This window comes from Gossypium hirsutum, chromosome D01 (genome assembly GCF_007990345.1).
Source record: "Gossypium hirsutum isolate 1008001.06 chromosome D01, Gossypium_hirsutum_v2.1, whole genome shotgun sequence".
Lineage (NCBI taxonomy): Eukaryota > Viridiplantae > Streptophyta > Magnoliopsida > Malvales > Malvaceae > Gossypium > Gossypium hirsutum.
In genome coordinates, this window is record NC_053437.1 from 3,090,506 (window position 1) to 3,101,536 (window position 11,031).

General features: G+C 35.4%; 2 protein-coding genes across 3 annotated transcripts in view; both read left to right on the forward strand.

The window, feature by feature from the left end:
- LOC121213755 (serine/arginine-rich splicing factor SR45) overlaps nt 1-4,435 on the forward strand; it is a 14,693-nt gene extending 10,258 nt beyond the window's left edge. The window contains exons 2-13 of the mRNA XM_041086778.1: nt 8-301; nt 1,181-1,249; nt 1,897-1,985; nt 2,148-2,194; nt 2,290-2,370; nt 2,461-2,629; nt 2,715-2,928; nt 3,006-3,068; nt 3,335-3,475; nt 3,736-3,802; nt 3,893-3,930; nt 4,190-4,435. Coding sequence (XP_040942712.1) covers nt 48-301; nt 1,181-1,249; nt 1,897-1,985; nt 2,148-2,194; nt 2,290-2,370; nt 2,461-2,629; nt 2,715-2,928; nt 3,006-3,068; nt 3,335-3,475; nt 3,736-3,802; nt 3,893-3,930; nt 4,190-4,244 — 1,287 coding nt within the window. The 5' untranslated portion in view covers nt 8-47 and the 3' untranslated portion in view covers nt 4,245-4,435. The remainder of the gene's footprint in view (nt 1-7; nt 302-1,180; nt 1,250-1,896; nt 1,986-2,147; nt 2,195-2,289; nt 2,371-2,460; nt 2,630-2,714; nt 2,929-3,005; nt 3,069-3,334; nt 3,476-3,735; nt 3,803-3,892; nt 3,931-4,189) is intronic.
- Nucleotides 4,436-5,979: 1,544 nt separating this feature from the next.
- Nucleotides 5,980-10,738, forward strand: LOC107941310 (protein NARROW LEAF 1). 2 transcript variants are annotated; one of them, XM_041086777.1, is made up of 7 exons: nt 5,993-6,141; nt 6,992-7,523; nt 7,685-7,828; nt 8,171-8,411; nt 9,175-9,675; nt 9,933-10,039; nt 10,118-10,738. In XM_041086777.1, the coding sequence occupies exons 2-7, from the start codon at nt 7,029-7,031 to the stop codon at nt 10,157-10,159; spliced, it is 1,530 nt and encodes a 509-aa protein (XP_040942711.1). In that variant the 5' UTR covers nt 5,993-6,141; nt 6,992-7,028; the 3' UTR covers nt 10,160-10,738. The 2 variants fall into 2 exon arrangements, with proteins under 2 accessions (XP_016730358.2, XP_040942711.1); XM_016874869.2 differs by lacking the exon at nt 9,933-10,039 and having other exon boundaries at nt 5,980-6,141.
- The last annotated feature ends 293 nt before the right edge of the window (nt 10,739-11,031 follow it).

Consider the following 11,031-nt stretch of genomic DNA (forward strand, 5'->3'; position numbering starts at 1 on the left):
ATCTAGGGTTTCCTATTTTCTACCGTTCCTCTCTTTGTATTCCACCAATGGCGAAGCCGACGAGAGGCCGCCGTTCTCCTTCTGTCTCCGGCTCCGGTTCCTCTTCCCGTTCTCGTTCACGGTCTAGGTCTCGCTCCCGCTCTTATTCCGGTTCAGACTCCAAGTCCAGTTCTCGCTCTCGCTCAGTGTCCCGCTCCAGATCTGCTTCCCCGTCTAGCTCTCGTTCTCGCTCCAGATCTTTATCCTCTTCTCCTTCTCGTAGCGGTAGCTCTCGAAGTCGCAGTCCTCCTCAGCGTCGAAGGTTACTTTCTTTTTCGCTCGTTAGATTAAAGATGCTTTTTGTATTCTCCTTAAGGATTGATAACTTTGAAGATTTGAAAATTTCGATGAAAGAAATGAGGGAATTTAATTCTATTTTGATTAGATGTTCTCTGGTTGCTGCTTTTGCTATGTAAAAGAAAATAATAAATCTGGATATTGTAGGAAATGATTTTACTTTTTACATGGAACAATTATGTTAGGATTAGTGTTCTAATCGATTTTCTTGTTTCTTTGCAAATGCTTAGGGAGCAAAAGCAAGTGGTAAAAAAAGTAGTGAAGTAACAACCAGAGGGAGCGGTATTTGGAATATTAGGGATATCATTTTCCCTTCCTCTGTAGATGGTACTGAAAGTTAGTAAATTATATTCTTGCTAATAGAAAAAAAACCAACAATCTACCTACAGCATTCTTTATGGTTGCTAATGGCCAAAAATGAATTATCTACGTCATGATAAGAACTTGGAAACTTGGCTCATGGTGTTCTAGTTCACCTACTCGCTTTATGCAGTAATTTAACTTTATTGAGTTATGGTTGCTTGGAGTAGTTGGAAGGGTGAATTCTGACATATCTTTGTTTGCTGATTGGGTTGGAATCCAATATATGTATACAAGAGTCAATGAAAGTTATGAATTATGAGTCCTGATGGAGGAGTGCAGTCCATTTAATTAACTTGGATTGCGGGACTCAATTCAACTGTCTTATGGGAATGCCATCCTATTTATTGACATTGCTACATTGGTGTCTCAAGTTTAGATACTATTAGCTGCCCTCCTACTTTTTATTTCCCTCTTGCATGCAGTTGATATCCTTTTGAAATTTTAATTTGTGTATCTGAGTTTTCTTTTCTTTTGTTGACAGTGCGACTGATGCATCTAGGCGAGGTCGTTCCCCTCCTCCGCAATCTAAAAAATCATCTCCTGCTCCGAGGTAAAGACATTTTAAGTTAAGATTTACCGGTATTGTCAGTTTAGATTTCTGCAGAGGCATTATGTTTTTCTATGTATCGTATATGAGCTATGTTAAGTTCAGATTTACCAGTATTGTCAATCTAAAGTTCTGCGGAGTCCTTATGTTGTTCTGTATGGATTGCATGTGTTCAATATTATTACCAATCAGGGAATGAATTTTTAAAGGTAATGCATGATTTAGAAAACGAAATAGTTGTTGAACAAGAAGAAAAAAGAAACTTGGTTTTAATTTGTTTGAAGTTAGTGGATCTGGGCTTCTAGTGATAGAGAAAACCAATAAATCTTTTAAAAAGCAGTTTTTTAGTTTAATTCTTTTTCTCACAGGATAACTGTCTTTATTGTTGTTTCTTAATTCTTATGAAACAAAGGATGTTTTTTCCTTCCTATAGTTCTGAGTATGGGGAATTTTTTTATTACTTCCTGTTTTCTTCATGAGAAAATGAGAAACTTTGACTTGGTTGCTTGTATTATATGAAATTTGTGTAAACATGCATTATGCTTGATAATACGGGAGGAGTTTAACTGTATGCTAATGTTTCCATATTATGAAAATAAAAGATTGAAGTTTGTGCGCTAGTACTTATTTGTTCTTGACATTGATTTCAGGAAGACTTCTCCCATCCGTGAGTCTCTGGTTCTTTACGTCGACTCACTGAGCAGGAATGTTAATGAAGGTCATCTAAGAGAAATATTCGGTATGTGCTTTACCTTTTAACCTTTTGAGAAGCATAGATGCTTGACTGAGAATAATTATTTCTTGTATTTGGATGATTTTTTGTTTTCTTAGTTTTTTTAAACATTAGATGCTTCACTAGTTCAATGCTGAACATAATTGTCCTCATCTTTCCACTCTGTAGGTAATTTCGGTGAAGTTGTAAATGTGGATCTTGCAATGGACCGTGCTGTAAGTTCATACAAGTTATATCTTGGTGTTTATCATCATCATCATCATCATCGTCATCATTATTATTATTACTAAGACATTTTTTGTGTTAACAGCTTAATCTTCCAAGAGGATTTGGATATGTTGAATTCAAGACAAGAGCAGATGCTGAAAAAGCTCTACTTTACATGGATGGTGTAGGTTTTGCTAAGATGTGAAAGTAAAACTATTAGTAGTATTTAGATTTAGCATTTGTGAGAATGATGTTAACTGTTGGTTCAATGCAGGCCCAGATTGATGGCAATGTAGTAAGAGCGAAATTCACACTTCCTCCACGACCAAAAGCTTCTCCGCCACCAAAGCCAATTCCTTCTGCTACTACTAAAAGAGATGCTCCCAAATCTGATAATGTCAATGCTGATACCGAGAAGGATGGGCCAAAACGACCACGGGAACGTATGTTTAATTTAGTAAAATTTTATGTTTTTTTAATTTGTATGTTTAGTTGTTTACAATTCAACTTGTTATCTGATGGATACAGCTTCTCCTCAACGGAAGCCCCCACCTTCACCACGAAGGAGATCTCCTGTGGGCCGAAGAGGTGGATCTCCTAGACGACCACCAGAGTCTCCTCGTCGGCGACCTGATTCTCCGGTTCGTCGTCGTGGTGAAACACCTCCTAGGCGCCGACCTGCCTCTCCTGCTAGAGGTCGTTCTCCATTGTCTCCTCCGAGGCGACTTCGATCTCCAGCAAGGTCTGTTAGTCCTAATAGGTAATAGCTTGTGTAAATGAACTGGTTTTGAAAGATTTTGACCCATTTAATCTTCTCAGGACCTCTCCGCGTAGGATGCGTGGCAGTCCAATCCGAAGGCGTTCTCCACCCCCAAGGCGCCGGTACGCATGTGTTTTATCTATTTCCATAATGCTTTAATTTTATTGCCCTAAGGTATTAGTGAGTCGACACAACTTGTGAATAAATGAATAAATTCACAACATCTTACTGAACCAGAGAAATCAAGAGTGCTATAATTTGCTAGGCAAACCCAGTTTTGGCTGTTTTAACCAAAACTTTGGCGTTGATCATTTGCCAGTATGAAGTGTAGAATAGTCAAGACAAAGTAGTTCAACTATAATTTGCTTACTATTAAGTTTTATTACAGTTCACCTCCCAGACGACCTCGTAGCCCTCCAAGAAGGTCTCCCTTCAATCGTAGACGTAGCCCTTCTCCAATTCGTAGGCGGAGCCGTTCTCCAATTCGCAGACCTCTTCGTTCTCGTTCAAGGTCAATCTCACCACCAAGGTAGGGCATTTGCTCTAAACAATCCTTCTTTCTTTTTCATCACAACACTATTTATCCTGCAATATGCCAATTTTTTTTCAAGAATAGTGATAAAATGGAATACATTATTATATTTAATTATATGGGCTGGAATTAAATTTGATTAACTGCATTGAATGAGTTAATTTGAGCTTGTGCTGGTCCTCTTATCAATTGTCTACTGTTGTTTGTAATCATGTGTTCACCTCATATCTTACTTCGGTATTTTATCTTCAAAACAGAGGCAGAGGACCTGCGGCACGACGTGGGAGGTCATCATCCTATTCCCGATCACCCAGTCCCCGAAAGGTTTTGCATTTTCTTTACTTTTGGTTTTGAGGGGAGTAACATATTTACTAGTTATTTAACATCTGACTTTTTCTTTTTCAATTATTACAGGCAGGACGAAGGGTTTCAAGGAGTCGCAGTCCTAGGAGGTAATTTCAACCTTTTCCCCCCAATCTTTTGAAATTATTATTTCATCGCAAGATGGTTTCTTTTTTCTTCATTTATTTGTTATTAGTTCGTTAATGATAGATGGATGCTGTGTGTTCACGGAGACTAAGCTGCTCTTGCACGAGAACTATCTTTCTCTTGTGCACGTGCTTATTCTCTAAACTTTTGCCTATGGCCCAAGTTGCTTCTTGTTGTGGTTTCCAATTTATAATATGAAGGGATGCTTTTTTTCATGTGCAGGCCATTGAGAGGAAGAAGAAGCAGCAGCAGTAGTTCGCCTCCTCGGAGGCCGTAGATTCCCTCAGCTGATTCTCTATTTGTTGTGTGAATGATGTAATAGGGGAGTCATTATCGAGTTGCTTCAGAATAATACTTACACATTGCATCTGTGATAATACTTTAACTGCCTTTTAACAAAGTCTTGATGATGAGTTTGTGAGTATTGATAGTGAGTACATTATGTATGAAAGAGTTTGTTTCCGTAAACCTTTAGTTACTCATAAATCTCTTTAACACTTGGCCTTTATTTTTAGGGTTAATATATATTATGCCCTTGAATTTTTTTATCTGGTTCTCGAATTTGTAATTCGTCAATCAGGTTGGCATTTTCGTTCACATTTTGCCATTCCAGTGACGAAATATAAGTTTAGGTACCAATTAGGTCATTAGATACAAATGAATAAGTTTGGAGGTAAAATATATATTAACTCTTATTTTTATTTTCACCATGAATTTAGTCCTCTTCCCAAAAATTAAGGAAATTTGAGCAGTTAGTTTATTTGGGCTGTAGGGTTAAACATTATTGTTAAATTGCTGATCTGATAATTAAATGTTTGTAGTTACGTTAAGTATGAGAAATAGGTAAGATAATTAATTGTTTGTAGTTTCGTAAAGTAGGAGTATTAGCTAAGGTTTTTGACAAAATTAAAGTTGAGGAATTAGCACTAATTTTTATAGAGGAAAACTGATAGAGGAAGGATTGAATTGAGCTGTAATAGATTTTTATTAGTTCTTTTTGTCCTTTGTTAGAAAGGGTAGAAAGGGGTAACCGTAGAAATAAATTCTTTTTGTCCTTTGTTAGAAAGGGAAGAAAGGGCTAACCATGGTTTGAATCTTGACCTTGGTGTCTATTGATTATTTAACCTTACTTGAATCTTTTCTTAGGTATCAACTAGGTGAAGCTAGAAAATTTGAGTGGGAGCGAAATTAAAGTGTATGTTTTTACGATAATAAAAGTATAATTTTATTATGTTAATAGTTTATATCTTTATAATTTTTAAAGATTAAATCAAATTTTTATTATTTTTGAGGGGTTAAAATTTATATTTATTATTTTTAAGGAGTTTACATAGAAAATTTATATTTCAGGGGAGTCAGATCCTTGCCAACCCCTTGGATTTGTCATTGGTGTTAATCATAAATTTATAATTAATGTAACTTTTTTACTGTTAAAAACACTTAGTGTTTAATATTACAGGTAAATTATTTTTAAAAAGATAAAATAGTTATTTTAAATAAAATGTTTTACATTAAAAAAATAAATTATTTACATCAATTTAAATTATAATAAAATATAAGAAATAATTTATTATAATTTATTAATAATATTTTAATATATGAAATATGAATTTTTTATGTTTTTAAGTAATTAATACAAATTATTTTTTAAATTTTAATTTGAATAAATAAATTATATTTTAAATGTTAAGATCACATATAAATCATAATTGTTATAAATTTAAATATACAAAATACTATATAAATATTACAAAATTTTGATGATAAACATGATTTTGATCATGAAAATGATTTTCCAATTTTTATTTTTATTTTATAAATTATAGGTTTTGCATTGAGGTTAAAGAGTATTTTCAAGATATGTTTTTGCCGTAAAAAATGATGTATTTGACATTATTTATAGGTTGAAAAGTATTTTTAAAAACAATAAATTCGAGACGAAATTTAGGATTGAACTAACATTAATATATCAAAGCTCAAACAATAACGAGGCTTAGCTCTAAGCAAGGCCCATAGCCATTAAACTCATTTTATGAATAAATATAAGGAAAAAAAAAGTGCTTTATTTTTTCCTTGTTTAACCGAGGAAATTCCATCTGCCTTTCCCACTCTATTTGCTCACAGTCACAGTTTCAGCTGTAGAACAAGAAGGAAGGCGCTTCGCTCAACCAAAGGCAAGTTCTTTTTCTCCTTCATAAGTCAATTTCTTCAGTTTTGTTTATTTATTAAGGTTTTTGGTTTTTGGTTTTTGGTTTTTGGTATTTGTTTTTGTTTTTATTTTATTTTGTGAATTGAGAATTTCTTTTTTTAAAAATCAAAATTAAAAGCAACTTCACTTTTTTTTTTGGCTGTTGTTTCTTAGAAAGAATGGAAATTTTGATGGTTTGTAAATTCATTGTATATTATTCTCCATTAGTAATAGCAACTAGTGTGTAAACACTTTGATCATGATGAAGAACTCTTAATTTTATATTTTTTTCTTTCTAAAAAAAGTAAATAAATTATTTTTATTTGACTAGAAGTCCCAATGAAAAGTTATTCAAATTATAAGCAAATAATTTAATATGAAAAAATTTCAAAATTATGACTCAAAAAAATTATTCAAAAAGTTAAGTGACCTAAATTATATTTTTCTTTAGAAAAAAAAATCAAAATAAAAAATTTCATTTTTCAACATACAATGGTGGCAATATCTAGTTTCATTTTAATAGTTGAATGAAGAAATTTAACGTGTCCTAGACAAGAATATGATTTATATTAAACATATCATGTTGATGTTGTGTTTATTGAACTGTTTTATATATTTAGAATACGGCGCTTATCATATTTTCATGTTATATCTAAAATTAACAAGGCTGAATTGAAGTGAAAAAAAATTCCCGTCTACATTTGGCGTTTCATGTTATTATTCTTTCAGGGTTTGAATCAGAAAGAAAGGGTAATCTTTTATTTGTAAATCATAGTCTAACTGCCTGCTTAGATGCTTGTGTATATTGAGTCATTGTCATTTATTATGGTTTCCAGGTGTTTCACTGCATTATCTGTTTAGCCAGTCCAAACGATGGACCGATCTAGACTTAATATGAGGGGTCGTTGCTCCGGTTCAACACCATCAGAGGAATCGGCTTTGGATTTTGAAAGAACCTGCTGCTGTCATCCTCATCTTCCTTCATTTAGTTCACCGACACTTCAGCCTTTTGCTTCGGCTGGACAGCACAGTGATAACAATGCTCCTTACTTTTCATGGCCGACATCCAGCAGGTTAAACGATGCTGCTGAAGAGAGGGCAAACTATTTTGCTAATCTACAGAAAGGAGTTCTGCCTGAGACTCTTGGTGGGTTGCCAAAAGGGCAACAAGCAACAACATTGCTCGAGCTAATGACCATAAGAGCATTTCATAGCAAGATTTTGAGATGCTACAGTCTTGGGACAGCGATTGGTTTTCGTATTAAAAAGGGTGTGCTGACTGACATACCAGCTATCCTTGTTTTCGTCTCCAGGAAAGTTGACAAGCAATGGCTCAGTCCCATCCAATGTTTACCTACAGCCTTAGAGGTTATTCAATTTGACTTCCTATCCTTCCCCGTTTCCTCTGTTACTTATATTCTTTTTCCTTTTCCTTTCTTATTACACTGTGGTTTTATCTTGTTTCAACCCCTTTTAGTTGGAATCTGGTTCAATATGTTGATAAAATAAGTGTTAAATATTTTAATCAGGGACCAGGAGGAGTGTGGTGTGATGTGGATGTTGTGGAGTTCTCATATTTCGGTGCGCCTGAGCCAGCACCCAAGGAGCAGCTGTACACAGAGATTGTGGATGATTTGCGTGGGGGTGATCCGCATATTGGCTCAGGTTCTCAGGTATTTTCAAGTTGCCTTGCACTGTTTTTTCCCGATGTATGGTAGTTGGTAGATTTTCTTTGGTGTACAAGAATGTTTGAGAACTCTGATCATCCGAAGTAAGCTTTAGATCAACTCTAGTCCTATATGGTATATCAGTGATTAAAGAAATCACGAGTTACTTTATACATCTGGGCAATATGTTTGTGTTCACAATTAGTGACTAAAGAAATCTTCTTCAGCGAATTCTTAGATGACTAACATGTAAAACTTTATTGACCATTTCACATCCCTTTTTTGTTCATTTTGTTTCATGTCTCATAATCTTCATATACACCATTACTATTGCTTTTTTCACCTCAGGTAGCTAATCAGGAAACTTATGGGACTTTGGGTGCTATTGTGAAAAGTCAAACTGGCAGCCGACAAGTTGGGTTTCTTACAAATCGTCATGTTGCAGTTGACTTGGACTACCCAAATCAAAAAATGTTCCATCCTTTGCCTCCAACACTTGGTCCTGGTGTATATCTTGGTGCAGTGGAGAGAGCTACTTCATTCATCACAGATGATCTTTGGTATGGCATTTTTGCCGGAACGAACCCAGGTAAGGATTTTATGATAACTCAAGTTGCACTAATTCTCTTTTTGATTTCATTTTGAAGCTTATGCTGCCACATGAACAAACCACTTAACTATTTTGAAGTTATCCTAATGAAGCTTTTTGAAGATGTCATTCTCATTTCCTTTAGAAACCTATCCATTACAGTTGGTTCATTAAAATCTTCGTGCCAATGTTTGGTTATTGTTACACCGTTACTTTTGGTTGGTGGGCGGATATGTTTTGTGCGTTGCTTCCTTCTTCATGTTTCTTTAATTTTGCGCTTGATTTGAAACGGGATTTTTTTACCTTGCTTTTATTTTAACTTCCATGACCTATTTGTCTTGAGATCTTTTTAGTTATGTATCTTGTCAATGCCTTTGCACTATTTGGAATATGATACGTAGTTATGGCTCTATTGAAATTGGACCTCATTGGGATTCTTTTTTGTTTATGTCATTGGACTAGTTGATTAAATGAGGAGCTCCCACTTTTTACTTGGATGGTGTATTTGCCGGTTGATACATCATTTGCTCCTGTTCTCTGGGAGACATTGATGGTTAAGTCTCGAAACACCAACATGTAGGTCTCAAGTGCAAACTAGGGGGGTGGGGATATCACATTGGGTTCTGGTTTTTATTGCAAGTTGTTCCCTTATCCTCTTTCATGTTTGCCATTAGATCTACTAAGCAGGTTTTCCTAGTGTCCGTCATTGTTCACATCTTGATTGATTTTCAGTCATGTTCCTAACAATTCCGTTTACTTGCAGAAACATTTGTCAGAGCAGATGGAGCATTTATCCCTTTTGCTGATGATTTTGACATGTCCACTGTTACTACATCCGTTAAAGGTGTTGGTGAGATTGGTGATGTCAAGGTTATTGATTTGCAGTTTTCAATCGGTAGCCTTATTGGTAAGCACGTTATGAAGGTTGGAAGGAGTTCTGGCTTAACATCGGGAACTGTATTAGCTTATGCCCTTGAATATAATGATGAGAAAGGCATATGCTTCTTAACTGATTTTCTTGTCGTTGGCGAGAATCAGCAAAGTTTCGACCTTGAAGGTGATAGTGGAAGCCTCATCATAATGAAGGGTGAAAACGGGGAGAAGCCAAGGCCAATAGGAATTATATGGGGTGGAACTGCTAACCGGGGCCGACTTAAGCTAAAAGTTGGACAGCCACCCGAAAATTGGACCAGTGGGGTTGATCTCGGGCGACTGCTCAACCTCCTCGAGCTTGATATCATCATAACAGAGGAAGGGCTTAAAGGTTTGTACCTTTCGAAACACTTTAGCATTTTATCAATTCTGAGAAGATGCCTTGATGTGTAGAATGATTTGAACTGTCTCTTTGATGCCATGACTGAATTTTTTAACCTTAACCGTGTTATTGTTGTGCTGATCATAAAGATGACTAAAGGCCTTTAGCTTGAATGCATATTCTCTTCGTTTCTGAGTGAGTAATCTTAGTTTAAGTGTGTCTGTCGTATTTCCTCTTTAATTTAAGAGTTCTCTTTCGCAAGATAGACCAAGAGAGACGGAACCGTGTGATGGACGAATATCCGAATATAATGCTGGAAATTGAACTTACACTTCAATTATGGTCTTTAGGCTACGAAAAGCCATATTCATCGGTAGGCATGCACCATACAAACTTGCTATGGGACTTCACAACTTGTTCCTAATGTTACTTCATTTATTTTTATTTACAGAAGCAGTGCAAGAACAAAGAGCTGCCTCAGCAGCAGCTATAGCCTCAACAGTTGGGGACTCTTCGACCCCGGATAGAGTTCTTCTAAAGGACAAAAGCGAAAACAAATTTGAGCCATTGGGTTTTCAAATTCAGCATATCCCATTAGAAGTAGACTGCAACAGCCCGGAAACAAATCCATCAACAATAAAAACAGAGTTTCATTTGGAAGATGGTATCAATGCTGGTCCTAGCATAGAACACCAGTTCATTCCAAGCTTCATCGGACGGTCTCCCTTACACAAAAACTTCTCTGACAAAGTTGTCTCCGAAAATCTAGCATCCTTAAGGAGTGGCTGCGATGAAGATCTTTGTGTTTCGTTGCATTTGGGTGACAACGAAGCCAAGCGGAGACGTTCTGAAGCTTCAACCAGCACCGAAGAACCAAAGTGAACCATTTTTGGAGATTGAGCTGGTGGGAAACTGAGACCCACCATTGTAGTTGGATATGGGTTGCAGTCCTATAATCAAGTGAGTTAAGGCTGCAAATTGTATGTGCTTCTTTTAACTTTGTCAACTTACTAGGTCGAGTTAACCTCAGTAAATTATATGTGATTGAGTAAAGTTTTTGTTTCCTTTTAAATAGCTCGACTCGACTCGTAATTTAAGGCTCAAAATTTAACTCCAGTTGGTTAAAGTTTCACTTTCAAAAGAGCTTAATTTGAGATAAAATCAAAATATTTGCTCGTTTATGATTTATTCAAACTTTATTATTTATATTTAATTTTTGTATATGAATATATATTATATTATATTATATTATAAGGTCTTAGACCTTGGGTTGATGCAGACAATTTAATTTTTTATTATGCGGTATATCTATTTTATTGACACGTGATAATTGTGTTTTTTACTTATTTTAATAAATAGAAGATA